At 42.1% G+C, this 26,647-nt stretch overlaps 1 protein-coding gene across 5 annotated transcripts in view; it reads left to right on the forward strand.

The window, feature by feature from the left end:
- NFAT5 (nuclear factor of activated T cells 5) overlaps positions 1-26,647 on the forward strand; it is a 57,982-nt gene that overhangs the window by 17,599 nt on the left and 13,736 nt on the right. For 4 of the 5 annotated variants that reach the window (XM_058845676.1, XM_058845673.1, XM_058845674.1 and 1 more), the window contains exons 2-7: positions 2,823-2,948; positions 13,816-14,374; positions 18,796-18,988; positions 22,266-22,456; positions 23,259-23,431; positions 26,445-26,579. In XM_058845676.1, the coding sequence (XP_058701659.1) occupies positions 2,891-2,948; positions 13,816-14,374; positions 18,796-18,988; positions 22,266-22,456; positions 23,259-23,431; positions 26,445-26,579 (1,309 nt within the window). In that variant the 5' untranslated portion in view covers positions 2,823-2,890. Of the gene's footprint in view, positions 1-2,822; positions 2,949-13,290; positions 13,353-13,815; positions 14,375-18,795; positions 18,989-22,265; positions 22,457-23,258; positions 23,432-26,444; positions 26,580-26,647 lie in introns of those variants that run through there. The other variant, XM_058845677.1, reaches the window with a different exon arrangement.

Below are 26,647 nucleotides of genomic sequence, written 5' to 3' on the forward strand. Positions count from 1 at the left end.
GGAAAGATAAGAGATTTGGAAGTTTACTGTAGATAATGTCTTATAACTGATTAACTTTATGCAAGTGAGGGTTTGTGTGGGGAAATGAGTGTGTGGGACTTTTGGCTGATCACTAGTGTTTATCTTGTTTGTGTGTTATCTTGTTTATATTTCAATACAACATAAATCCTGAAACACATGTTCCTTGCTTCCTGTAGGGAGAGAGAAAATGTGTTTAAATGTTGAGTATAAATGGAGCTACTTCCAGGAAAAAAACCCAGAAACTTAGAATCAACCAATTTATTTGTCAAAGAAATTTAAATCAGCAATAAATTACAAGACACTTAGTGCTGTCAGACAGCTTAAAGTTCCTCATTGATTCAGCACTAGCTGCTGGAAGCAGGAATTCTGTCTACACGTTTTTTTCTTGCTAATTATGTAGAAATACGTAATGATGCTGAAATGCTATTTTTGCCTCCAAATGTAATACTGCATTTCTGCAGCAGCCTTTTCCCTTTAGTGGGTGTTTTCTGCATGAATCAACGTAAAATTCTAGCAGGAAATTTCATGTTCTCAGCATTGGTGAGTGCAGACACGTGTAAAACGTGGTGATGGAGAGGGGCTGAGCAGTGCAAGGCACGGGGGGAGCTGTATCCTCTGGGGAAGAATTAATTTCCTTGCAACAACTCTCATGTTTCTGGAATTCGTCAGTTTTTGCTTTAATGCTATTTATAGTTCAGCATATATAAACATTGGCCTGTGTTTAGGTGAAAACACAAAGTTTCATTTGAAGTCTGATGTGTGTGGAGTAGGTTTATGGCAGGAGGAGTTCTTAAAGGTACCCAGGCACTTGGGATTCCTCTGGAAAGCGCTGAACTGCAGTTCACTATCTATGTGTTCTGGACTGTGAAGCTGCATCTGATGTGAGAAAAGCCAGGAGAGTTGTTTTTCTTCTGAAAGCTTGGACTCGACCATAAACTTCTGCCATGAGTTCATAGATTCACAGAATGGATTGGAAGGCAGCAATTGCTCTCACTTTTGCTCCTGTTGTACTACAAGGAGCAGCTGCATTTGCTTTTCCTCAGAGATGAGCACAGCAGTTTGTACAAGCCCTTGTAAATGAGCACCAACCTTTACTCCAGCTGGGACTGGCACTACTACCTGTAGCAGGACAGGAAAATCACAGGCAGACGTTCAAGGCTGCTGCTACTCAAAATGTTTAGTGAGGGGCTCCAAAATGAGGGATTGCAGCAGTGTGTGTCTGCAGGGAACTATAGAACGCTTTCTATTTCATGTGTAAGTTGAACATATACACACACTTCCATTCCTTTCTCCTCCAGAAATCCTCTGAGAGGAGTGAATTGTCATCATCATCATCTATCATGACTCATAAAATATTCAGAGTTGACTCCAAAAGCTCCTTTCCAAACCCCAGGTTATTGGGTGATTGAGAGCTTGTCCCTTTGGACTGGTTCTTGGGGATTTTTTGTTGTTTAAGAAATTTATTTTTGACTCTCCAGTGTGGCGAAGGTTCTATCAAGCCTTTTGCTTTAGAGGGATGCTTGCATCCAAGACTCCCACAGGATAATTTTTTTCTCAGGGAGCACATGATTTTTGCAGTAATCCACAAGCGGCACAATTCTAATCTTTGTGAATAATTCCAACAATATGATAAAGACGGAGGGAAGGAAAAGCCAGCATTAGAATTGAAGCACATTCCGAAAGATCACAAGACCATTAAGAGCAAATCTTTAATTTCATGCTTCATTGATAAAGACCAAGTTACTTGAAATGTGGTCTAAAATATGACAGCCAGACTCTATCCTGAAGCACCTGGTGAGCACACCTAAGGCTGCAGGTGTACAACAAGCTGGAATTAACTTGAGAGCTGTAAATACCGGAGGATGGAGCAAGCTCTTAGGAGGTCTCCTGGGTAACACACAAGGAGGAAGAGAGATCAAACCCCTGGGATTAATACACACATGGGGGACACGGAGCTGTTGGAGCAAGCCCTGAGGAGGTCGTTGATCCAAGGGCTGGAGCCCCTCTGCTCTGGAGCCAGACGAGGACAGCTGGAGTTGTTCACCTCAAGAGAAGGCTCCAGGGAGAGCTCAGAGCCCCTTCCAGCACCTGAAGGGGCTCCAGGAGAGCTGGAGAGGGACTGGGGACAAGGGATGGAGGGACAGGACACAGGGAATGGCTTCCACTGCCCGAGGGCAGGGATGGATGGGATATTGAGAAGGAATTCCTGGCCCTGGCACAGGTGCCCAGAGCAGCTGGGGCTGTCCCTGGATCCCTGGCAGATTTCAAGGCCAGGCTGGACATCGGGGCTGGGAGCAGCCTGGGACAGTGGAAGGTGTCCCTGCTGTGGAAGGGGTTGGAACAAGATTGGCTTTAAGCTTGTTTCCCACTCAAATCCAGTCTGTGATTCTAAGACTCCATAGGATGTTGTTAGGATGATGGTGCTAAATTAGGCTTTTTTTTTCCTTAGGAAGTCAGTTGCACAGTTGGAATTCTGAAAACAGGTTTGTCTCAGATTCTCACATGATGTGCTGCCCTCAGCCCTTCGTTCTGGATGAGAACAGTTCCTCTGAAAGTTCATGAATTATTTCTTTGTTTGAACAAGTTTGTGTCCTTTGTTTTGGTCTTCAAAATGTGCATCTTAATGTTTGTTTGTTTTCTGAAATAAGCTTTTTCCATGCTGCTATTTCCAAGCACTTACTGTAACATTTTCCAAAGGTTCAGAAAGGGTTGGGTTATAGCTCATATCTTTTAGACAAAAACGTTATTTTTCTTGTGTAAGACATGGGTGACTTTTTGATCAAGTTGTTTTTGTCCCACAGAATCTGTCTATGACCTTCTCCCAAAGGAGCTGCAGTTACCACCTTCCAGAGAAACATCCATAGCATCCATGAGCCAAACAAGCGGCGGTGAGGCCGGTTCGCCGCCTCCAGCTGTAGTTGCTGCTGGTAAGGACTCTCCTTTATTCTGGTGTTTTCTTAAGGTTTGTAACGTTCTGGCCAACATGAACAGTGCTGGAAAAGTTCTGAGTGTAAAAAAGAGCTTGTGGAGAAGTAACAGAGTTCATTCTAGGAGAATGTAGGTGATATAATTCAGCTGGGTGATCAAAAGCACCAGGTATTTTACGTTAATGGTTGCAGTGTTTCATACATGGATCTCCATAAGAAATAAATTACCTGTTCCTCTATTCTGTCATGCCACAGAGGCAATTAACTCCTAGAATGCACTCTGTCTTCCAAGGGAATAAATCCCAGTTTGGAACTAAGGCAGAATGCTGACTGACTGTAAACCAGTGGATTCTAGTTAGGATAAAAATGGAATGGGAGATGACATTTTGGGCCATGAAGCTTTTACCAAAATGTGAGGAGGAAGAAAAGGTCATGTTTTCCATTGGGGCCTGAGGAAGTGTAGTATTTAAACTCCTTTCACGCACATCTCTAGTGTGATGTGGTAAAGAAGCCCAAATACATGAGGATATAATGTGTATCAGCTGGAACTCTGTAAATGACCAGTGTAGTTATTTTTCTAATTGGCAACATATAAAAAAGAGGCATGACCTTTTAATCTGCATCCTTTTCTTATTCCCATGTTCTAGATTTTTAAGACTCTCGCTGACCTTCATTAAACATAAAAAAGTGAGAATCTAAGGGCAAAGCTTTGATCTGGAAGATTAGCCTCAGTGCTGGCTTACATCTGGAATTTTTGTCAGTAACTTGTATATATTAGTACACATCTGTGCAATGTGGAAAAAGGATTGTTTTGCCCATTATAGATGTATCTCCCTTCACTGGATAAGGGTTTTTTATCATAATTTGATCCTTGTATTTCTTACAAGGTCATGTCCCACTTTTCTAATTGGCATTAAATTGTTGCTTGAGAAAAAAAAATGTCTAAAGGATGAGGATTCAGATAGCTGCATTATTCCTTTTCCTCTCTCTGAGTTCATATGCATTAGATGTTTGTGTGAGAATGTTTCCCAGATTTGCATGGTCCAGGAATCCTGATCAGAACCTGAAGTGGTTGTAGGTTTGTCAGAGAAACTTTACAGCACTGCTCACCATTCATGTTTTGCCAGACCTCTCCTGAGAACCTGTGGATTTAACTGTGCACAGTGGAACTTGGTCATTGAAAAAATTTGGTGCTTTTATTATATTGAAAGGATTTGATGTTTTTATATCACTTACTAAAAAAATAATTTGGGCATCTGTTTCTAAAATTAAGGTGCTTAATGATGGGTTTGGTTCATAGACAGCAGCAACCAAATCTTGTAGAAACATGTATCCTAAAAACAACTGAACAAAACCACCCCACAAACCCTGTTACACTCTAAATCCACAGACAGGCCTGAACTGCTAATTAATTCTGTACCTAACAGAAAAGACTTAAACATGAATGGAACTAAAAGTCTGTTGCCTCCAGGTATTTGGTGTCTGCCAACAGCCAGTCCAGATCCTTTAAAAAACCTGAGATGCATTTATTAGGTGTGTTTGGGTTAAACTGCAGCACAAGTTTCTGGAATGAAAAATTTTAAAAATTAATGTTGAGGCTTCTTGTAAACACTGAAAGGAGACCTGATCATTCACCTATGAACACTTTTCAGTGTTAGAGAGCACAGAGGGTCACAAAGACTGAGTTGATACCAAGTTGAGAGCTGGGACTGTTCAGCGTGGAGAAGAGAAGGGTCTGGGATGATGATAGAGCTCTTCCAGTGCCCAAAGGGTCTCCAGGAGACCTGGAGAGAGATTTGGGACAAGGGCCAGGAGTGACAGTTGCTAAAAATTCTGTTTAAACTGCCCCACCCAACAAGACAAAACCCCAGAGGAGCAAAGACCCCTTTGGTTTCCGTTGCTGGTTTGAACATGGCACGTTCTGGCTGTTTTCTTCCTGTAGCTGTACCCCCTTGGTAGAGAAAAGGGTGGTTTACTATTTTCTTTAATTGTTGTGGGATTTCTGCAGTGTCTTTAAGAAATTGCCACCACACTTTCAGTCTGTTACCCTGCCTTGAGTAGTAATGAGAGGTCTGGCTGGGTTTCTTCACAGAAGAATTGTCCTGGGCAAACCAGGTGCTTATACAGAGAAGCAAACATACATTTTACACTTACATTTCAAAAGATTAAGATTGACTATCATTTTCATGCATCAAATGTTTAATAGCAGACTGTAGGCAGATTTTTGGGGAGCTGACACTGAACAGGAGCAGGGTAAGGAGGAAGGACTGGCAATCTCTTGTTCTGTATCTGAATTTTTTCCCTTGTTTTGTGTAAGTCTTTTTTTTCCTTTTTTTTCTTTTTTTTTTTCTTTTTTTTTTTAGTCTGGTCTTGCCTTAAAATCTCCTTTTTTAGGAATGAGAGGGAAATGATAGTTCAGTCTGGACAGGGCTGTAGGTAATCTCATTTACTCTTGTTTTTGAAAGGAAGGGCTAATTTGAACAGCTACCCACACCATGTAGAATTCCCCTGCAGATTTAATTACTCTGGATAATGAGAGGATTCTCTGACAGGGATTGATCCAAAATGTTCAGAGCTTTTTACTATTCCTCTAGTAGTTCACACAGCTTGTTCTCTGCTTCCTGAAACGCAGAGTAAGGCAATATCTGGCTGAAATTCAGCTTACTTGAGGCTTTTTTGTCACCTTGCTGTGGGGTTTTGTCCCATATAAATTACATTGTAGGTTGGAAGTACTGCTGCAGTTAACTCCTGGCTTTTTTGGAGGAGCAGGATAGGCTGGTTTTAGCAGTGATGACCTCACAGGGACAGACTTCTAGTTCTTCTTCCATTTGGAAATTTGTTTTGTGATTTACAGAACAGTTGTAAGAATATGAAAATGGAATGTTGCTGATTGGATTTTCATTAATTTGTTAATAAATGTGTATCTCCTATTTATTAATCCAGACAAAAGGTGTTACCCACTCTCTGAGTATCAAACAGACAAATATGATTTCATAGAACTCTGGGATTTTGAGCTGCTATCTCAAGCTTCTAATTCTGTAGTTCTGGAAAACAGAAGGGAGGAAATGGATCTGTTCTTACCCCTGGAAACCTTCTCTGTGCTTGCTACTTGAATTCCAGTCTTTGTTCAGGGGACAGGAAAAGGAGGATTTTGCCTGGTGCAGCACCATAAACACATTAAATATGAATCATCTCCAGACTCTGGAAATGCATGAGAGTGTCATGCTGAGAAATGTCATTGTGTGCTCTGCCTGGAGATTTTACATGAAATAAATGTGCCTGAAGCTTTCCCAGTGCTCCTGCACGGTGTTTGTGAGCTCCAGTTGCGAGGAGCGATGCTCGAGTCTTTTCTCAGTTGGTTCTAAAAGGCTGTGAACAAATTTTTGTTTTTGATCAAGATGCCTTGAACCTTAAAATGCTTAAAATTCACTCTGCCAATTTAAATCCTTTCTCAAAGGTATCTTTCCAGCTTGTAGGTAGCACATGGTTCTTGTCTTTGGGGGATGATCAGGAGTATTTTCTATCATATTCTTTAAATGAGTGTTGCTTTTTCATCTTTTATCTCCAGTGCCAGGAATGCTCAAACCTTCTGAACCCCACTGAACTGTTACAGAGACTCACTTTTCCCTTCTCGCCATCCCTTGTTCTTCCTGCAGCAAAACTTGGAATGAGGTGCTTCATCTTGTTGATGATCTCTCAAGCTGCTTTTCATTTCCCACAGAGGCAAATATACATATATATTTCCATATTTTTTGTATTGCTGTCCAGTTTCCAGTTCTTAGTCCCCAGTGGAATTCTCCAGAGTGGTGTTCTTGCTGCAGCAGAAGGGGAACAGGTTTTGTGCTGCTGATGAAATGTATTTACTGATCTCTTCTTTTGCATTCTCCATATTGGGATACAATAAATCTGTGATGTAGTGAAGTCTTCTGGCTCCCAAACGCCTGTGATTACATCCTAGGAAAATAGTAGGTAAATGATCAAACTTTATCTTTTTGTGATCAATTTTATGCTTCTTTTTATGCTTATTTTTAATTAAAGGGACAATCTACTTGTCCAAACAGATGTAATTGGCTTTTTTGTTTGGAGTTGTGATTGAAATGATGCCATAAGTGTCTTTGGTAATTTTAATTATGAAAATAAGGCTTTGCTTCTGAATTGCTACTTTAGAGACATGGATGAAGATACCTGCATTGCCTGTGGGGTAGAGACTGGATGCTAAGGGGTTGTGTTTTCTGCTGCCAAAATAAGGCTTTTTCATCCTTCCAACGGAAGATTCTAATGAAGGCTCAAAATGGAGATGGGTTTGTTTTGGTTTAGTTTTCCCTGAGTAGCTTCTCAGGCTTCTTAATTTTTATTTTTACTGAAAATATTTTGTTCAATTGTCATCCTTCCTGGTGTCATTAGTCAGTTTTTCCTGTTAATACAGAAATAATTACCAGAGATTTCAAAGGGGATCTCAGTGCAGTCCCCAGTTCTCTTATCCTGAGCTTACGATTGCTCGTTGTAAACAAATGAGCAGAAAAAAAAAAGATTCTTCTTTGTAGTTGGTCTCCGATGCCTGTAAAAACTTCCATTTCTTTGTAGGCTTTTCCCTTCCTCTTCCCACCGCCCTCCCAGTTGGAAATGCCTTCCTGTCATTTCCAGGAGGATGTCTTCCGGGGATTTCTGTCTGCAGCACTCACGAGTCAAGTGCTTCTTTCTTACACAGTGAACTTCCAGCAGATGCTGACACTCGTTCAGAGCTCACCCTCCTGCTGCTCTGCGTGGGCATAAGGGTTTCTCCTCGAAATTCATGTCCCAAAAGAGCCATGGTGGAGCCCAGTCTGGAGAGGCCAGGTTGTGATGAGGGTCAGCTTAGCTTGGAGAGGTTCCTTCGTCATTCCAAAGGGTTTTCTGCTGAGACATCATTGCTGAGATAAAGATTTCTCTTCTTGTTTCCATTTTATTGAAACATTTTAGGTGGGTTCTCTCCAAATTGAGTTGGAATATCCCAGTTGTAGGGAGTCGTGTGTGTGTTGGGGGCCTTCCTCCTCCATGAGTTTCCTTAGAATTCCGTATTTATATTGTTGTTCGTATCTAGTTCATAACGTTTTTCTAAATCATTTATTTTCAGTCTTCATGAATTTCACGTCTGGTTCACATTGTTGTTCTAAATTAAATTTATTTTCAGTCTTCATGGATTTCATTCAGTCAGTACAACAAATTTTCTAGAACTGCTCAGTCAAACAGGAACTGTTTCATCATTCTGTGAGGTTTTTTTCTTACGGCAATTCCTTGCATTAAATGGCTGCTGTTATTGGATCAGAAAGACTTGAGATCTGATTTGGGACAGGAGAATTCCCTGTTCCAGAGGGAATAATGGAAAACCAAGGCAGCGAGGGGCAAGAACAATCCACTGTGCCACTGCTTGGCCACCTCCTCCTGCAGCAGCATCGTGAAGGCCAAGAGCAGTTCTTGATTTCTTAGGAAGAACCCATCCCTATATCTGAAAGATAAAATAATTTGTTAAATTGAGGTGTTCTTTGCCAGATCCATCGATCCTAACACCTCATCCAGGGATCTGGGGTGGCAGGCAGGGCTTGGAGACAGCAGCTGTGGGTCCCAGAGTTCTGCCTGCTTGGAATCAGCCTTTTACACCGAGTGGGAAGGATCTAAGATCCATGGAATTGGTGTGTGTGAGCCACTAACAAAAGTCCTCCTTAGATACCTAAACTTGAGTGTTAATTGAATAATGGGACTCATAACAAAACCATTGATTGATGTTTTTACCCAAAGTATAATAATACACTGCTTGGGTCAGCATGGGAATGTAAAGGGGAATTTACACTGTTGGGCTGAATGTAAATTAAATTAACCTACCTATCTTGAATCTAAGTGTGTTTAATAACTGGTGAATTGGATTGCTTTATGATATTTGCTGGGATGCTAGTTTTTTTCTCTATTAATACACTTAACTTGCATTCTAGCTTCGCCATTCAGAGACAGGCATCGAGTGGTGGGTTGTGTGACAGTGTCTGTCAATAGTGAAGACAAATAGTGCCAGAGACACTTAACCCATCCAATCTCACCCAGGGTATAGGTCGGTCTTGTTTTCAGACTTCTTCATAAGTCTCTTTTCTTTCTTTCTTTTTTTAATTTTTTTTTTAATTTTTTTTTTTTTTTGTTTATTTCTGAATAGTGGATTGATACTGATTTGAAACTAAACTTTTTGGAAAAGTTTTTGACATGACACCAGTAATACAAGAAGAAGAAAAGTAGAACCCCAAGTTTGGCATGTGAGGTGTTGAAAGCAGGTTTGCAGCCACTTTGTAAGTTCTGGGTTTTACCTTGAAAACCTTTGACAACACAGAGGTTGATGGTGAAAATTTTACACAGTTTCCTTCTGGCTCTGTCCTGAAATTGTTCTTCTGTGTCCAGGGGTTCAAATAAACCAATTAACATAAAAAAATCTTACCAAGGACATGACATGTTAGATAAATTAACACATTTAATGAAAGCTATACTTCACATATTAAGCTTATGCATCACTTCATCCTCACCCTGTGGGTGAGTTTTCATTTTTGACACTTGTTTTCTGCACAGAACATAGAGGATGCCATGGGATCCAGAAGAGGTTCTGAGAAAAAAATTAGTCCTTTAATGGCTTTTTGTTTGTCCTGGCTGTCCATGCACAGGTGGCTGGAAAACTTGTGAAATCAAAAATATCTTCAGTTTATTTATTTGTCTTTATAATGTTAAGCTTTCCAGTCTGCGAAATGACTTCTATTGCAATTTAAAAGCAAAGTCATCAGGACACTGTTTCTGTTTGAGGACTTGGTAATCCTTGTTGTATTTGAAAAGAGTGAACAAGGATTTCAGGATTGGCTCCACACAAGTGTTAACTGAAAAGGCTCCCTCAATGCCAAATAGTGATTTTTTTTTTTTTTTCTCTCCTGCCTTTCCAAACCTTTTGTTTTTTTAGAGGCTGAATGCCTCATTTGACTTGACAGGAGAATAGGATATAGAAAATACGTCATTGCCTTGGTTGCTAATGCAGGAGGTAATAAATTTTCTTTTTTTTTCTTTTTCTGTTTTTGGTACTGAAAAGAAAAAGCCTGCCCTGGTTTGCTCACAGGGACACTCTTTGCTATGTGCTCCCTTACTTTTAGTCCTTGTGCTGGACTGATTGATACAATTCTGCCTCTTTTAGGGGAGAAAAACTTGTAGCACAGGCAACAAAATCTGAATCAGTTCTTCCAGCTCCCTTTGATGTTACAGTGATGGCAGTGAAGAGATTCAGGAGGTTTAGTTTCAACAGTGATCACAGTTGCTCTAATGTGGAATATTCTTTTCTCTTGTTTTTTATTTAAAAAAGGAGAAAAAAACCCCACCTTGTGATGCTGATGCACATTTCATTTCTATTCCTGAGGCTGCACACTTGCCATGACAAGCACTTGGCTTCTGTTCAGTGTCATTGCTCTGAAAGCAAGTTTGATTTTGAGACTGTGTTAAATGAAATATATTCAGTCTTCTATTTCAAAATGTACCTACTCACTCAAAAATACATATATGTATTTGTCATTGCACGCACTGTTAAATTGCAAATCATGAGCCACCTGTACCAATTCCCATTAATATGTGTCTAAAGAAAGTAAAATAAAAGGAATGCTCAAAGTTGGGGAAGGTGTGTGTATGCTCTCACCTTTTAAAGCAACACAAGTTAAGTTAAAATTATTAAGTTACTTATTTTCCAAAATGCAGCATGTTCATCCAAGGAATCTCTTTTGGGTGTCAGATACAAGTGTCACTGGCTTTGGAATAAAATGATGGACCCAAATGGGAGCCATGTAAAGCACTGTTTATTCATTGCAGTACCATGGTGAATTCTTATTTGATTGACCCAGTTTATTTATTAGTTCAAAGGAAGATGAGTTGGCTCAAGGCCTGCATACTCTGAGAAAACATAGATTTCACTGTTTCTTAGTATTTTTGTAACTTAAAATGTTACTGAAGCAATAACTAATTTATCTAATTAATGCCCCCAAAAGTTTTTAAATCTGTGTATTTGCCTGTTCCAATACAGCCAGTTTATTCCATTTGCTGTAATATTTATCATACTTTTTTATTCATGGGGGGTAATGGCATTAATTTATTTTATAAGGTTAAAGAGAGGTTTTCTTGCCATTACTATTCAATTTGGGTTTATTTACAAAATCTAATCTTATCATTACACAGGGGCATCTCTGGTAAATGGAGGAGAGTGTAACTAATTTATAATGGACAGTGTTTATTCACTTCTAAAAAGTATAATAGCCCTCGTACACCTATTCATACATATAAGTGCTTTTTAACTCCTAGAAAAAGAATGAAGTTGTTTTGGAGAGCAATAACGATGATATTGCAATAATGATAATATTTCACAATGCTGCACCCTAAAACAACACTACCATCACCAGCTCTTTTAGCTTTGTGCTGAAAAGCATTTGGTTCAGTGATATATTTATTTTTTTCCCTAGGAAAGTGAGGGAAAAGTGCAGGTTTTGCATTCCTGGCCAGGAGATGCACTGAAGCACCAGCTGAGCCCAGTGCTTGGTGTACGTGGCCCACGCAGAGCTGAGCCTGGAGTGTCCAAGGTTTTCTTACACTCCCAGGATTGATGTGAAAAGATAAATCTGATATTAATCTGTTGGAGGAGGAGTCCTGCAGTCGAAGCCCTGCTGCCTGTTCCATGTGTGTAATGATTTCATGGTCTGAGTCCCTGTCCCACAGCCCCCGACGTGCCCTCGCTGCCTCGGGCTCTTCCCTCAATTCATTCACTGACCTTTCCTGGGGCAAATCCTGGGATTCAGCCCCCCAGTCCTGCAGCTGGGCCAGCTGCTCCAGGGGCTCCCTGGGCACACTCCTGCTTCTCTTTGGAGCTGTAAGTGATGGATGGAAACCAATCCTCTCTACCAAAACAAACATCCCAAGTAGCAACGGGCTGTCTCAACTCAAAGTGGCTGCAAATCAGCTCCTAAATATTGTCACTGAAATGAATATCTAGATTTAATAGTTCTTGCCAATCCTATAAATGTTTTTGAAAGAAGCATTGCATTAATGCATGATATAGAAAGGAGAAATTTGCCTTTAAATTGGAATGCAAAGTGACTGAATTCTCCAGTTTCAGCCACTGTATTTGCCAAAGAAAAAGCTGGAAAATGGAACTGGTATCATTCAGCTGCTCCTGGTTCACTGGGAGGCTGGGGGAAGGCAGAATAGTTTATTGATAAACTGTTATGTATTGATAAACTAAATTTGACAGTCTGAAGTGATTTAAGTTTGCTTTTGCATTCATTTAGCAAAGGAAATCTGTAGAAAACAGTAATGGTTTAAAATTTCTTTATTATCAGTCATTGATACTCCCGGTAATTCCCAGTACAGTAAAGTTGGCTGAGTTTCACTGTTAATTAAATGTATGTATCATGGCTGAACATACTTTATTCTGTTACTTCTAAATAACTAAAACTGTATACAATAGTCCAACAGTCTCTAAATCTTTTAGACTTGAGAGACTATTATAATATTTTGGATTTAAAAAAAATCCCAAGCAGCAAAACAGAAGACATCACCTTCCTCGTAGTAACAGGGATTACCTGTTTGTCAGCAGTATCTAGCTGAACAAACATACTGTGTTATTATGTATCTATTTAATGTACAATTTGTTTCCAAAATTAGGTTATTTCAGTGCTTCTGGTTTATCAGGTGTGGGTGGCAGTGCAGAAATACAGAAAACAGGGTTGCCCCCCAGGAATCTGAAATCTGACTATAAAATTCAGTTATTCCTCAGTGAGCTACAGCTGATTGAAATAAATACATATGTTTGCATGGCCTGCTTCTCCTGGGATATTGAACTTACATATTCCATTCATTTGTCCATTAAAATTCTTCAATGGCAATGATTATGGTGTTCTTCAGAAATCTTTAGGGGTTTGGTTTAATAATTTTCATGTTTCTAAACCAAATTGAGCTCTGGGACTTCTGCAGAAGTCACAGTCACAGTGTTGGAAATCTCCTGTTTAATGTGAATTTTTCAGAGGTCTGTCCCAAGACGTCTCTGTGGAAGGGACCAATAAAGTGTGAGAGAAATTGGTCCCAGTGACTGAATAAGTCAAATTACAGAAATTCCCAGGCCTTGGATCAGCGTGACTCCAACACAGATATTTCACCCCTGTTTTGAACCTTCAAAATCAACAGCTCGCTCATAGTGACTGATACCAGTTCCATTTTGCCTACCAACTCAGTTGATTTTATATTTTATTTCTCATTTATGATGGAATAATCAGCAGCTCTTTTTCTCATTTATTTTCTCATATTTTTATTCCAGGATTTGCCTCTGAAGCAGGGAGTGTCTGCATTAAAAATGACCTGTAGTTCTCTGCTTCATAGGTTAGAAACTTATTTTAATATTTTGTGGCTAAGCACAGTCCCATCTTTTTCAAAAGAAGAAAAATTTAAAAAATTTTGAACAATAAATTGTTTAATTGGCATTGAATGTGGATTATAAGCACTTTGCTTTGGGGCTATTTTAGATGAAATGGCTTCTACACCAATAATTAGTCCAGCTGAGGCAATGAAAGCTCTGTTTACTCGCAGCCATTTGTATGAATTAACATTAAGTCGTAAAAAAATTTGATTACAGTGGATCGTGCTAAGACTCGTTTGGACATTTCCAAAGCATTGGCTAGGCTGTGTTGCTTTAAGCACTTCCATTCCAAAACTGAACCAAATTCCAAACATTTCTTGGGGGAAAGCAATCGGTTCCTAAATCACCTTGATCTCACTGGGACTGCTATAGCCAGCGCACGCCCCGCCACGGGTCCTGTATTTACTTGTGAATTGTACACCGCAGATGCTTCTTCAGCTCCCTCCTCTTCCTCCATGGGCGGTGCTTGCAGCTCCTTTACCACCTCTTCCAGCCCTACCATTTACTCTACCTCAGTCACCGACAGCAAGGCTATGCAAGTGGAGAGCTGCTCCGCGGCCGTGGGGGTAAGTACCCGAGGGGTAAGTGAGCAGCAGATAACCGGGAGCGCAGCCCCGCAGCAGCCGGCCACGCCGAAGCGCCACACAGTCCTGTACATCTCGCCACCACCCGAGGACTTGCTGGACAACAGCCGGATGTCCTGCCAGGATGAGGGCTGTGGATTGGAGTCAGAGCAGAGCTGCAGTATGTGGATGGAGGATTCACCCTCCAACTTCAGTAACATGAGTACCAGTTCCTACAATGATAACACTGAGGTGCCACGTAAATCGCGCAAGCGCAACCCAAAGCAGAGGCCAGGGATCAAACGCCGAGATTGCGAAGAGTCCAACATGGATATCTTTGATGCCGACAGTGCCAAAGCGCCTCACTATGTCCTTTCTCAGCTCAGCACGGACAGCAAAAGCAACTCAAAAGCAGGAAATGGGTTGGTATCTGCTTTTTTTTTTTTTTTTTTTTTTTTTTTAAAAAAAAAAAAGAAAAACATTCTATCTCCATATGTAAACCCAAACTAATAAAAGTATCCTCGTGCCCCGACAAATGATCTGCTTAGGTTCTCACACAAACCCTTCCCTTCTGTGCTGTCCCTGTCATGTCCTAGCCCAGGATAAGTTCTTCCTGCCCCCAGAAATTGTGGCTACTCCATCCCTGGAAGTGCCCAAGGCCAGGCTGGATGGGAGCTACCTGGGCTAGTAGAAGGTGTCCCTGCCCATGGCAGGAGGTGGAACTGGATCTCTTGAAGGTCCCTTTCAACACAAACCACTCCATGATTCTAGGATAAGTTCTCATTAGACTTTATTTAGAAGATAAAGCTAAACTTTTCTGCAGCAATTAAATGCAGCACTGATGAGCTCATCTGTTCTTTAAGGGAAATTCCCAGAGGGCCACACAATTCCATTTATAAAATGGCAATGAAAATGTATTTAAAAAGAAAGGCAGAGTGGAGTTGGTGCACCCTGAATGTTTTTTTGCAGGATTTTATGTGAGGATTTCGGTCTGTACACTTCACCTGCTGCTCTCTTTGTCAAATGGAGATAGGGATGGGAGTAGAGGCTAACAGTTAATGTCTCATTAAGATTTCTCATCATTTAAATTATCGCTTGCTTTACTTTTTTTATGAAATGTTAAGACAATACGGTGAACCATTTTTTGGTTTTTCCTTGTGAATTCACTTCTGTATTTGATTTTTTCAGAAATAAATCTCTAATGCTGTTTCTCTCTGTGCTTCTGGGTCGTGTGCGTGTGTCTGCGTGGGCACGCCTGGGTGGTGGCCCCTCATCTCCCACTCCACACTGTTCACTAAATGCATTCCAGTAGCTGCTTTAAGAGGACAATTCCATCAGTTTGCAAGAGTGTGTTGATACATTTCTTTTTCTATTTTATTTTTTAACTTGTTGCTTCTTTAGTACTTTTAAAGTGGTCAAATGAATAGATTTGGCTCTTTTATTTTGGGCTTTTTTGGGGGCAGGAGTGCATTTTGGTTTCACTTTTATGTCTGTGCTTGCAGTACGTTCTGACGTTCATCACAGCAACGATGAATATTAAAATTTGACTGATGGCAAAGATGATGAACTTCTCATATCCCAAAGGGAAAGAGCCTGGAGTCTGTATTCCCAGGGTCAGTGCAGTTCCATACTTAAAATTTCACTGTGAAAAGCAGTTCTGAGAACATGTCCTGAGTGTGCTGCTGCTTCCTGGGCATGGTGGCCTCTGGCCTCGGGGTTTTCAACAGCCAAAATCGTAATAAAGTAAAATATTAGTACCTGGTAGACCCTGGGGAGCTTGGCATGAGGAAAGTGCCTCCCCCAGCTCCCAGGGACCAGGCTCACCCTTACAGAGGGAAAAGCTTTATGGAGAGACAAGAACTGTGCCACTCTAAGTGTGATCTCAGGGAGGTTTTGTAAACTCTGGAGGAATATGTGAGGTCTCAGTCTAAAATCAGAACAAGACTTCCCTGAAAACACTGGGCTGACCAGGGAAATTCATGGGTTCTGTGAGTGCAGAGGGGAAGAAAATGGAATATTTTCCTTTATGTGTCGCAGGCCAGACTGAACTGCAGAAAACTCCCAGGTAACAGAACCGGCCTTGGAAATAAACTGGGATAAGAAGTGACCAGGATCTTAGGAAACTTTATTTTGCCATTGGAATATGGAGATCTGGCCTTACCAATCTGGGTCACCGCAGTGACTGGAGTTTTTTAAACTTCCCAGCCTGGTGGAGCTCAGCCAAGGGAGTTCATTTACTTTTGGCTTAAAGAAAAGAGCAAGGAAAGCTGCCGTGCTCCGTGGTGAATGGAAATGGCATTTGCCCCTAAAGAGACAGTTATTGTTAAAGGCCAGGAAGAGAAAAAATATATTCCTGTGGAAACTTGGGGTTTGTGAAAGCCCTTTTAGAAGTGGATGAATTGGTGGTGATTCAGGACAGAGACTCAGGTTTCCGTGGTCTCACTTTCGCTTTCGGGTCTGCCCTGATGGCAGAGCAGGACCAGGCCAAGCTACTCAGGAGATCTGTTGGAGTAGATTCATAAGATCTGCCACTTTCATTTATTCCTTTTAAAAGAGGTGCTAGATTATTATTAGGATTATTATTAGGCTATTTTGTCTGGTAACAATCAGATTAATCAACGTGTGCGTATGAAATGTACAAGTGTACAATTGCAGTATGAATAAACTGAATGAAAATTAATTCATTAATTGAAAGGATGTATTATGTGATTTCATCCTTGTATTTTGAGGAGAAAGACCACTGAGATGTTCTGGTGAAGGCTTTAAATTGCCTCCAGGTTCAGCTAATTGATTGAAAATAGTGATTAAGTTTCTATAGGAAAGACTAAAACAATTGTGGGGAGCATCTCTCTGCATAAATATGATAATGATAAAATATTAATATGCTGACAAAGTAGTTGGGATTTAAGGGTACCGTTCTCCTGGAGAGGTCAGTGTTAATGTCATTGCTGAAACATGGCACTGAGAGTGATAAAGGTGAATTGCATTTTGATGGCCAGCTCTCCCAACATTTCCCTTCAAAATTCAACTACATCCCGGTCTCCCCAGTGACTGCACTGAGCAGAGTAATCAGGACTGCTTGGCAGGAAGATAGTTTTATTGTAAGATGATATTATTATTATTTTGCAAGGTTTTGTGCTAGTTTTTATCTAGTTCCTGCCTCTGCTGGATACTCGTTGAGGATGAGTGTGGAAGGCAGCCAAGGCTGTGGCTGCAAAGTGCTTAACTTCATGGACAGAAAATGGGAATGGAAATATCCAAAATACCTATTCTGTCTGTTTTAACCCTTTTTTATGTGTAGTGAAAGATTTTGGAAGGCTTAATGGAAATAAGAGTGTGACAAATAGGACCTGATGAATTAGGCAAAGAGTGACAGTTTTAAATTAAAGGAGGGTTGATTTAGTGTAGATTAAAGGAGGAAGTTTTTGACAAGGAGGGTGGGGAGGCCCCTGGCAGTGTCCAGGGCCAGGTTGAGCACTGGGGCTTGGAGCAGCCTGGGACAGTGGCAGGTGTCCCTGCCATGGCAGGGGATGGGACTGGATGATCTCTAAAGGTCTCTCCCAGCCCATGTGCTATGATTCCTTGGCTTTCAGGGCTGTGGGATGTGGTGAGCTTGGGGGGCAAAGGGTTGACCTTTCCTGGCAGGAAGAGGAGCAGGGCTGGGGCAGGGCTGGAATTGGGCACATGCTGAGTGCCAGGGGCTGCTCTGCCCACAGCAGGAGCTCTAGGAAAGGTGTGCAGCGTGTTTGTCATCTGCTAGTTGAGAAGGTCAGTGAGAGCCTCACCCAGTGGCAAAGCTCCCAGGGAACAATTGGGAAAAAGAAGCAGTTTTCACCCTTTTTGAGAAAGAAAAAATCCTGGATAAATTACTGCAGTAACTTGCATGTTGAAACCGGATTTGTTTTCAAGCAATCCACACCTGTCATTTAAAACCGCTTTCTTCCCAGGCATTAGCTGTTAGAAACCATACTTTGCTAGGAAGAAAGAATATGATATTTGCATGAATCATGGAGCCCTTTTCCTGCCTGCACTGTGTACTGTGGCACATTCACATTTCCTAGTGGGAAAGGGCTTTCTTGGACTTCAGGTTCATTCCTAAAGCCTGGTCTGAATAGGATCACAGGTTATTTCCCATTGTGCTCTAAAGGGAACACAAAATGGTTCATGTGCTGCTAAGTCTTGGGAGGGCTCCTTCATCCTGGTTTTAATTATGGAACTGAGAACAAGCCACTATGTCTTAGGGAACGCACCTGGAAAGAAAGGCCTTGTGCATACACTGATTTAACATTGGTGTAATTATGCCAGAGCTTTTACAATAACTAATTGGGTTTTAGCATAAATTGGTCAATCTGTTCAGACAGAAACCGGAGCTGGAGTTTGCATGGATATACAAGTTGAGGTGGAGACAGGCATGAGGCTATTTTCCTGTTGAAAGAAGTGTCATTTAACCTTAAATCCATCCAGTGTGTGTGTACGTGTGTGTTTGTCACAGCAGCAAAACAGCTTGTTCAGGCTGTGTCATAGACTCTGAAAAAGCAGGTTATGAGCCACCTTCTGTTCGTTAACATCGTTTAATGCTAATTGCTTTTCCCTTCCTTTATGTTTGCTCTCTGAAAAGCAGTTCCCATGTGCTCTGGATGGAGAAGGCAGGGAAGCACCATTCCTCTTCATCCTGCAGGTCTCCTCTTGCAGAAGGAGAATTCCAGAGTTTGCTCTGGAACAGCTACAAATCTCCCTTCCATTAATGCACGCTCTTTGCCTCTTTAGCTTTTCTGTGATTTGGAGTGGTTCTACTGGGGAGCAGCTTCTAACATCTTCTCGATGGTGTGTTTTGACTTCTCAGAGCATCAGAGAACCAGAAGGGAGCTGGAGGGAAGAAGACCCCAATGTTGTGTGGTCAGTACCCGACTAAGAGCGAGGGGAAGGAGCTGAAGATCATGGTGCAGCCGGAGACCCAGCACAGGGCTCGGTACCTGACCGAGGGCAGCCGGGGCTCCGTCAAGGACCGGACGCAGCAGGGCTTTCCCACTGTCAAGGTAGGCTGGGGACACGGGCTCTGCCTTCCAGGGCTGCCCCAGGGCAGGGCAGCTGCAGTTCAACAGGCTCTGCAGTGCTGAGGGAGCAGACTGCGCAGTCCCTGGGCTGGAGGGGCTGGACTGAGTCTCTCCTTGCAGATCACAAGCCTTACTGGCATCACAGAGTTACAGGAGGAGGGAAGCTGCACGTCAAGGCAGGGATAGAAAATCTGGGGTGCACCTCCTGTTAGGCTTCAGTTCCATGGACTGTAAATACAGAGACATTCCATACCTACAAAAGTGGGATAGTGAGGTGCTCTAGCTGTTCTATGGCTGGTGACAGTGGGCTGTCATTGTCCAGTGGTAATAAAGACATAAAACCAGGTTTCATTTAAAAAAAAAAAAAAATTTGGAAGGGGTGTGTTTTGGTTTTCTTGGGGTTTTTTGATTGTTTTTTTTCTTCTTTTTTCTTTTTGATTGCTTGGTGGTTTTTGTTCTTGATTTTGATTCAGCAGTATCTGAATTGACATATGCAGTGTCTTTCAGGTGGGTCATGGAGATCTCACTGAGGTGTGTTTTACAGGTCATACTGCTCAGTGTGTTCAGCATGGTACAGGTGGAGGTAGTGGAGGTAGATGTGGATTTGAACTGGAGAATGGGGCAAGGAAAGAGGCAGCATTTATGTGCACACCTGGCAGTTGCAGCCTGTTTCCTCTATGGACTTTGATGCCTTAACATTCAGGTGCTGAAGGCCTCTTGCTCTGAGGAGGAACACAGGAAGGTTACAAGGAGATCTTTTACATTTCTGCTCAGGAAGGAAGACTGAGGCTGTCCTCCAGGGGCATCCTCACGAATGCACACAGTGGGAATTTGCAGGTCTTGTTTCTTCCCTGTGTAGCTTGGGGAAAGCAATTGGAGAACTTGAGGACTTGGAAAGGTTTCCTAATGGAAATGGCAGAGAGGTTTCCCAGGAGCAAGGCTGGGCTTGACTTAGGGTGACAAAGAGAAGAACTGATGTCAAATATGCTCCCACAAGTGATTATGAGAGTTAGCAGAGAACTGGGTCCAGGCCAGCACTGCAGTGGCACCATGGCCAGTGGCATACTGGGCAGACTGGGAGGACTGTGGCCAGCAGGCTGAGCGAGTAGACAGCTAGGTTTGTTATCACATAGATAAGGAGGGTGAAAGACATTTAATTTCATATTTTTTCTTAATTATGTCACTTTGAGAAAGCAGCAAAGCAGTTCTCAACCCAAACTTACTTAGTGAGTCCACAAGGAGATGTTTGTGACACAGCCCTTAACATTTGTGCTGACTGCTGCTGACAGAATACAGAAGTAGGCTTATCTTCAAAGCCCTGTTCAGCAGTGTTAGGAATGCCAGCAGCCCTTCACTCAGTCCTCCTGAGTAATGCAGAACTCCAGTAAAGTTTCATAAGAAAAGAATCCATTCATATCGGCCTGTTGCTATGGGGATTTAGTGCTCATTTATGTGGATTTTCTTAGTGGGCCTTTGTTCATCTGAATTTCCTTTTAACTCCTTTCCCAGTTACCCTTTAGCACCCATCAGTGAAAATTCTCTTTGGAGGAGTCTCATTTTACTGAATTCCTGGAAGTTCCAGTTTGCTTTACCAGTAGGCAGAGAAGTTCATACCCTGCAGATAAAACTCTGCCAGGGCTGGACTGACAAATGAGTCAGTGAATCTTCAGGAAATCTGAGCTAGTGGGAAAAAACCTGTTAAGGATAAGATTTTTTTTTTTGGTTTTGTTTTGTTTGTGGGGTTTAAAGGTGGGGAAGAGCAGTGTAAAGATGTTGGTGCTCAGCAGAGATCTGGCACTTGGGAGCGGCTCAGGTGCGTGGCCCTAACACAGGCCGAGGAGGAGAAGCAGGTCCAGTGGCCACTTAAATAAAACTCTGTTCTTGATGACTTGGAACTCGAGTCTACAATCAGTATGCAATGTTAAAATTGTATAACCAAGCCTTGATCAAGGGCCTGGCTGTTGAGCCTTTGTTGTGAGCTGTGCCTGTGGTTCCCATGTGGATGCCTGTGCTGGGCCTTTGCTCATCTCTGACAGTCACATTTGCTATTTGCTCTTCTTGGACATGAGCACACAATGATCTTACCACTATTTGCTGGTTTATTTATTTTTTTCCTTTATTCAAACTTGCTACAAACTTCAGAACTACATTTTTAAAGTGTGTCAGGGAATCATCCCCCAGGATTCTCCAGAGGATTCTGCTCTCATTTGCATCTCCTCACTGCTAAAACTGGAGCTTCTTTCTGCAGGTGTTGCCTGGGCTTCCAGGCCTGGGACAGAAGGCAACACTGTCACCCAGAAATCCTTGAGCAACAAACGTGTCTCAGTGGAAACACTGAAATACTCATTTTATCTCCTAGAATGTTCTGGCAAGGAATTTCCATCTCTGGCCTGGGAATTTGGCAACAATCTAATGGGTTTTTTCACTTGGAGTACTTTTCTTAACTATTTCCTAAAAAGAAGGAGAATCTCCTTTGTAATGCAATGTTCAGCTTTACTTCAGGACTTCTTTTACCTGAGAGTATTTTTAGTTTGTGGCATCAGTGGGATCCCACTAATAAAAAAAGCATGAAGAGGATACAAACCATTTCATGCCAGGGTGTTGATGTTACAAAAAGGAATGTATTTTTCACTGACATGTTCTGGGATAGTTATGGCTTGCACATGGGATTGCAGGGGGTGTTAAAATGTCTGATGTGCTCTTATGAAGTGTTTCAGTGAATCCTGACGTTATTACCTTTTAAGAAGATCTCAAGTTACCATTTAAATTTTTATTTTGGTGTCTGAAGGAACACTGGGCTTATGCAGTTGGATGGTTGGACCATTCAGTCATTCCATTTCTCCCTCTGCTTCCCTTTCATCCTATTCTGATTTCTTCAGGAGTTTTGGAAGTATTGGACAATTCTAATCTGGTTTCACGAGGATTTCAAAATGCATCTGGCATGGAGGTGGGGTCCTGGAATGGACCTGTACACAATACTGACCAGCAAAACCTCTTCACCTCTGGAATCAGCCCCAGGAAATGTTCTTTTCTTGGCTGACTGGTGGATGTAGATCTGGGGGGGAAGGAGAATCCTGGGCAGAGGCAGGGAATAGTCACATTTGGGGTGAGAACAGGAGGTCGTAAGAGACACGAGAGTCGCAGTTGGGATAATTCTGTCTGAAGGTAGACGGGATTCAGGCTGGTTTAGAAACCAGATATTAATAATGACAATCAAAGCAGTCATTCGTGTGTTAATTGCCCACCTGGCATGTTGCAGCTGGAAGGCCACAACGAGCCCGTGGTGCTGCAGGTGTTCGTGGGGAACGACTCGGGGCGAGTGAAGCCCCACGGCTTCTACCAGGCGTGCAGGGTGACGGGCAGGAACACCACGCCCTGCAAGGAGGTGGACATCGAGGGCACCACTGTCATCGAGGTGGGGCTGGACCCGAGCAACAACATGACACTGGCGTGAGTAGCTCTTCTCAGGAATGTTTTAGTTTATGAGCTTGGGTTTGGGAACCGATTTCCTTTTTCCGTTGGATGGGTTACAGTTGAAGTCTGAACATCTCGGCGCTCTCCTCGCTCTGCTCCTTGGCTCTTGCTTGCCAGTCAGTGTACTCAGAGGAGATACCAGGTGGTCCCTGTGCTTTTGGGAACCCAAAATCCTGGGTAAATTGCAATATTCTTCTTTTTAACACATCAGGCTGTGTTTGCTTCTACTGTTCTTGTTTTTTTGGCTGTTTTTTGCTTTAAATCATTTTGCATGGAGCCTGTCTGAAAGCCAGCACTGCATCACTCACCTGGCCCTGTACATCTCCCCTAGGACCACACTTATGGGAGGACTTATCTGTCACTTCCAAGTCCCACTGAACATAAATAATATGACTACAGTAAGTTTTCTTCTACTCCTGCTTTCTTTAAGTGAATGCAGAATATTTTGAAGCAATAATCCTGCAAACACAGATCTCGCCCTGGGGATGGAAGAATGAAGAGCTGTGATTCTAAATTGAATGCTTACCAGAATTATATTGCACTTTCTGTTTTATTCATGCTTTCATATGCCTTTCTGCCATGATTCATCATCCAAATTAGGCAGGGTTGAATGAAAACTTGAAAAAGGTCATAGATTTTATGTAAATAAAAAGAAATCTAATAACATTTCAGTAATTACCTCAAGGCTTTTGACTTTGGCTTATGAAGCTACTTGAGAGATTGTTAAAGCTGCTGAACTTACTAAACTATGAAATTCTGCTCTGTTTTGTATTGTTAGGGTTGATTGTGTGGGAATCCTGAAGCTGAGGAATGCTGATGTGGAAGCCAGGATAGGGATTGCTGGCTCCAAGAAGAAAAGCACCCGCGCTCGGCTCGTCTTTCGCGTCAACATCACGCGCAAGGACGGCTCCACCCTGACCCTGCAGACGCCTTCTTCCCCAATTCTGTGCAGTGAGTGTCAAACCAAAGAGCTGAGAGTAGAGGGATCAGGGTTTTAGTGTGATCTCAGCGTGGAAAGGGTGGTTAAACATTGGCAGGGGCTGCCCAGGGAGGTTTGGAGTCCCCAGCCCTGGAGGTGCCCAAGGAAAGCCTCATTGGCACTCGGGGATCTGGGCTGGGGACAAGGTGGGCATCGGGCACAGCTGGGACTGGATGGGCTTGAAGGTCTTTTCCAACCTAAATGATGCTGTGATTCTGTGGAAATGCCTTGGGAGGAAAAAAACCACCCTGTGTTCATCTGTGATAATTTCAGAATTGCTGTAGCTAAAATCAAGTGATTTTAGATTTCAGATTTTTATTCGTGGTGGGATATTAGTTAAAATTATTGTCCAGTATTGAAAAATAGTTACACATTTCCTGATCTTCCATTCAGTGAATTTTTGCCTCCTAAAATGTCACCATTTTTGTTGGGATTGCTTTGAAAAATGACTCTGATATGGCTTCCAGTCTCTTCTGTATTGTCACATTCATGCCTCGGCTTTCAGTGCTAGACAGTGCTGCAGAAAGTCAGCAAACCTGGCTCTCTCAGCTGTGGTCTTTGCATGGGCCAGAGGCTGAATCTGTTCTGGTTCAGTGCAAGAACAAAACTTTTTATAGCTCTTTATTAAACTGCTCTGTTTAGCACGAGCACAGATGGCTGCCTTGGCTGGGGAGGTTCCACTGACCAGCAGGGAAAAGGGCACTGTGGAATCATGGAATGGTTTGGGCAGGAAGGGACCTTAAAAACCACCTTGTTCCACCCCTTACCTCGATGAATGAGATGGAGAGCTTTTTTGCTGTGCATGGAAAGAGCAGAGAAGCTCCTGGGTATGCTCTTTCCATGGTATAATGAGGATTTTTTATTTTATTTAGGGTTATTTTTTAGAAATACGATCATCTTTGCAGCTCCATTCCAGTCAGTAGACCATGGTGGTATCTCACAGTAATGGAGTATCTGATACTAAGATTTAAGATAAAAACATTCTTTATAAAACCTCTCAAAGCTGTTCCTGTTTCTCTTTAGTCTGTAACTTTCTGGTTAAAGATAAAATTATTTCACCCATAGAAGAAAAGGGAGTGGAAGTCACCTGATGTTTTCTTTAACAGCTCAAAACTCACTATTGTGAGTAGAAGCTGAGAGTCTGAAATGAAACATTTAGAGACTGATTTTAAAATAGGCTGTTGAGCTATAAAAAGCTGTATTTGATGCAAAGAGTGAATTGGTTTGGTTTTTGGCAGGCAGGGGTTTGGTCACTTGCTAAGAAAATATTGTCAATTGTGGAAGTTGCTAAGAGATTGCCCAGGAATTCTGCAGTGTCTCCTCTGCTGGAAGTCTTAGAACACAGAAACAAAATACCCTGGTCAGACTTGTGTCTTTGGGGAATGTGTGGGTAAAGCTGATGATGGTGTGAAGGTTGAGAGGGGAATTCCTGAGGCTCTTTCCAGGACTCTGTGCTTCTGTCTTAACTTAGGCCAAAGCTACAGGGATTTGCAGTAAACCTTGGCCAAGCAAATGGTGTTGGCACATGGGTACTGGCTGATCCAAACAGCATGAAATGTGTTGCTTATTGAATGTAAATCATCTCCTCAAGCACATTGCACTGGGTTGGTTTGCTACATAAACCTTACTACAGATGTGTAATGTACCTTCACAACGAGGTTTGCATTTACACTCATCAGAGCCTGTTTACATTGTGTTTTATAGCTAATAATGTTCCTGAAACCATAGAAAAGACATTAAGGAGCTGCAGGCTCTTTATTTAAGGGCTGTGTTTTAAATAGGCTTTGTTAACTTGTTAGCAAACCTAAATCCAGTTACTCTTTTCATGTGCCTTGAGCATATTCAGTCGTTGCGTAACGGTTGCCTGGGAACCCGCAGCCAGAGTTGTAGAAAAATCCTTTCTGAAAGGTCATTAAATAATTTGGAGTGGTACAGGATGTATATTCTACTGTGTAGTAAGCCCAGAAAATATTGTTATTAAACACTCAAAGTGGGCCAGGCAAGTGCAGAAGCACGAGTCTGGGTGTGTGCCCTGGGGAGCTGTGGTGAGAAAAGGTGATTGAGGAACCTTCATTAGAAACTGGAATTATTTTATATTAAATGTGTCAAAGCACATTATTTTAAAATGTATTTCTGTTTAAATTGTCTGCAGTGCTCATTTGCATTTGGCACACGTGGTCCTGTTTGGTTTAAGTAGAATAGGAGTGGTTTGCATCAATGACAGTTTACGATAAGAATGATAAAAATCATCATCTGGACCTCTGGCACAGGGGCATCCAGAGATGTGTGTCTGTAAAACCATATCCTCTTGTTTATTTGGTTTGATTGCTAAAATTCCCAGCTCCAGAGAGGTGAGTCTTGCAAGGATTTGGAAGGGACCTTGAAGCTCATCCCATTCCACTCCCTGCCAGGGACCAGGGGACCCCAGGTTGCTCCAAGCCCTGGGTTAGTTCTTGCACCAGACAGACACCTGTGTCGTGTAAAAAAACTGTGCAGAGCCCCCCAGGTAATAAGGCAGTTACTCCTTCTGCTCTTTTACACAGCAGAACAAAATAAGCTTCACAAAAAAACGAAGTTTTATGACCCAGAGGCTGAATTTGCAGGTAGGCTTCAGGTGTGTCTAAGGTCTGATGCCTCTGGAAATCACTCTACACCAGGGAATTACAGAAACACATTTCCTTCTCTTCTGAGCACTTGTTAAGCTTTGGCAACACTGGGAGTTTTGTCTTGAAGATTTAATAAGTGCAGGAGAAAAGGAAAAAGATTATCAGTGGCTCATTGAGCTAAGTGTGATTTCTGTGAGCTCATTACATTTAGTGAGGAAATAATAGAAATGGTTATATTCTGGAGAGTTTGTCATGAAATACATGATAAAGATAGCAGCTCAGGGGCTTTAGTTTTGCCTTCATAACCCTGTAAGTAAACGTGGTTTGGTTTGGATGTTGAGATTTTCTTGATTCCAGACTCTGTTTTTTTCCCTTGCAGCTCAGCCAGCGGGAGTCCCAGAGATCCTAAAGAAAAGTCTCCACAGCTGTTCAGTGAAGGGTGAAGAGGAAGTTTTTCTGATTGGCAAGAACTTCCTAAAGGGAACAAAAGTGATTTTCCAAGAGAATGTTTCGGGTTAGTGTGAAAGCAGTGCTGGCTTGGGGTGCTGAGCAGAGCCTGGGGTCGGGGTTTCCCTGTGGGGT

Source organism: Poecile atricapillus, chromosome 10, assembly GCF_030490865.1.
Source record: "Poecile atricapillus isolate bPoeAtr1 chromosome 10, bPoeAtr1.hap1, whole genome shotgun sequence".
In the NCBI taxonomy this organism is placed as follows: domain Eukaryota; kingdom Metazoa; phylum Chordata; class Aves; order Passeriformes; family Paridae; genus Poecile; species Poecile atricapillus.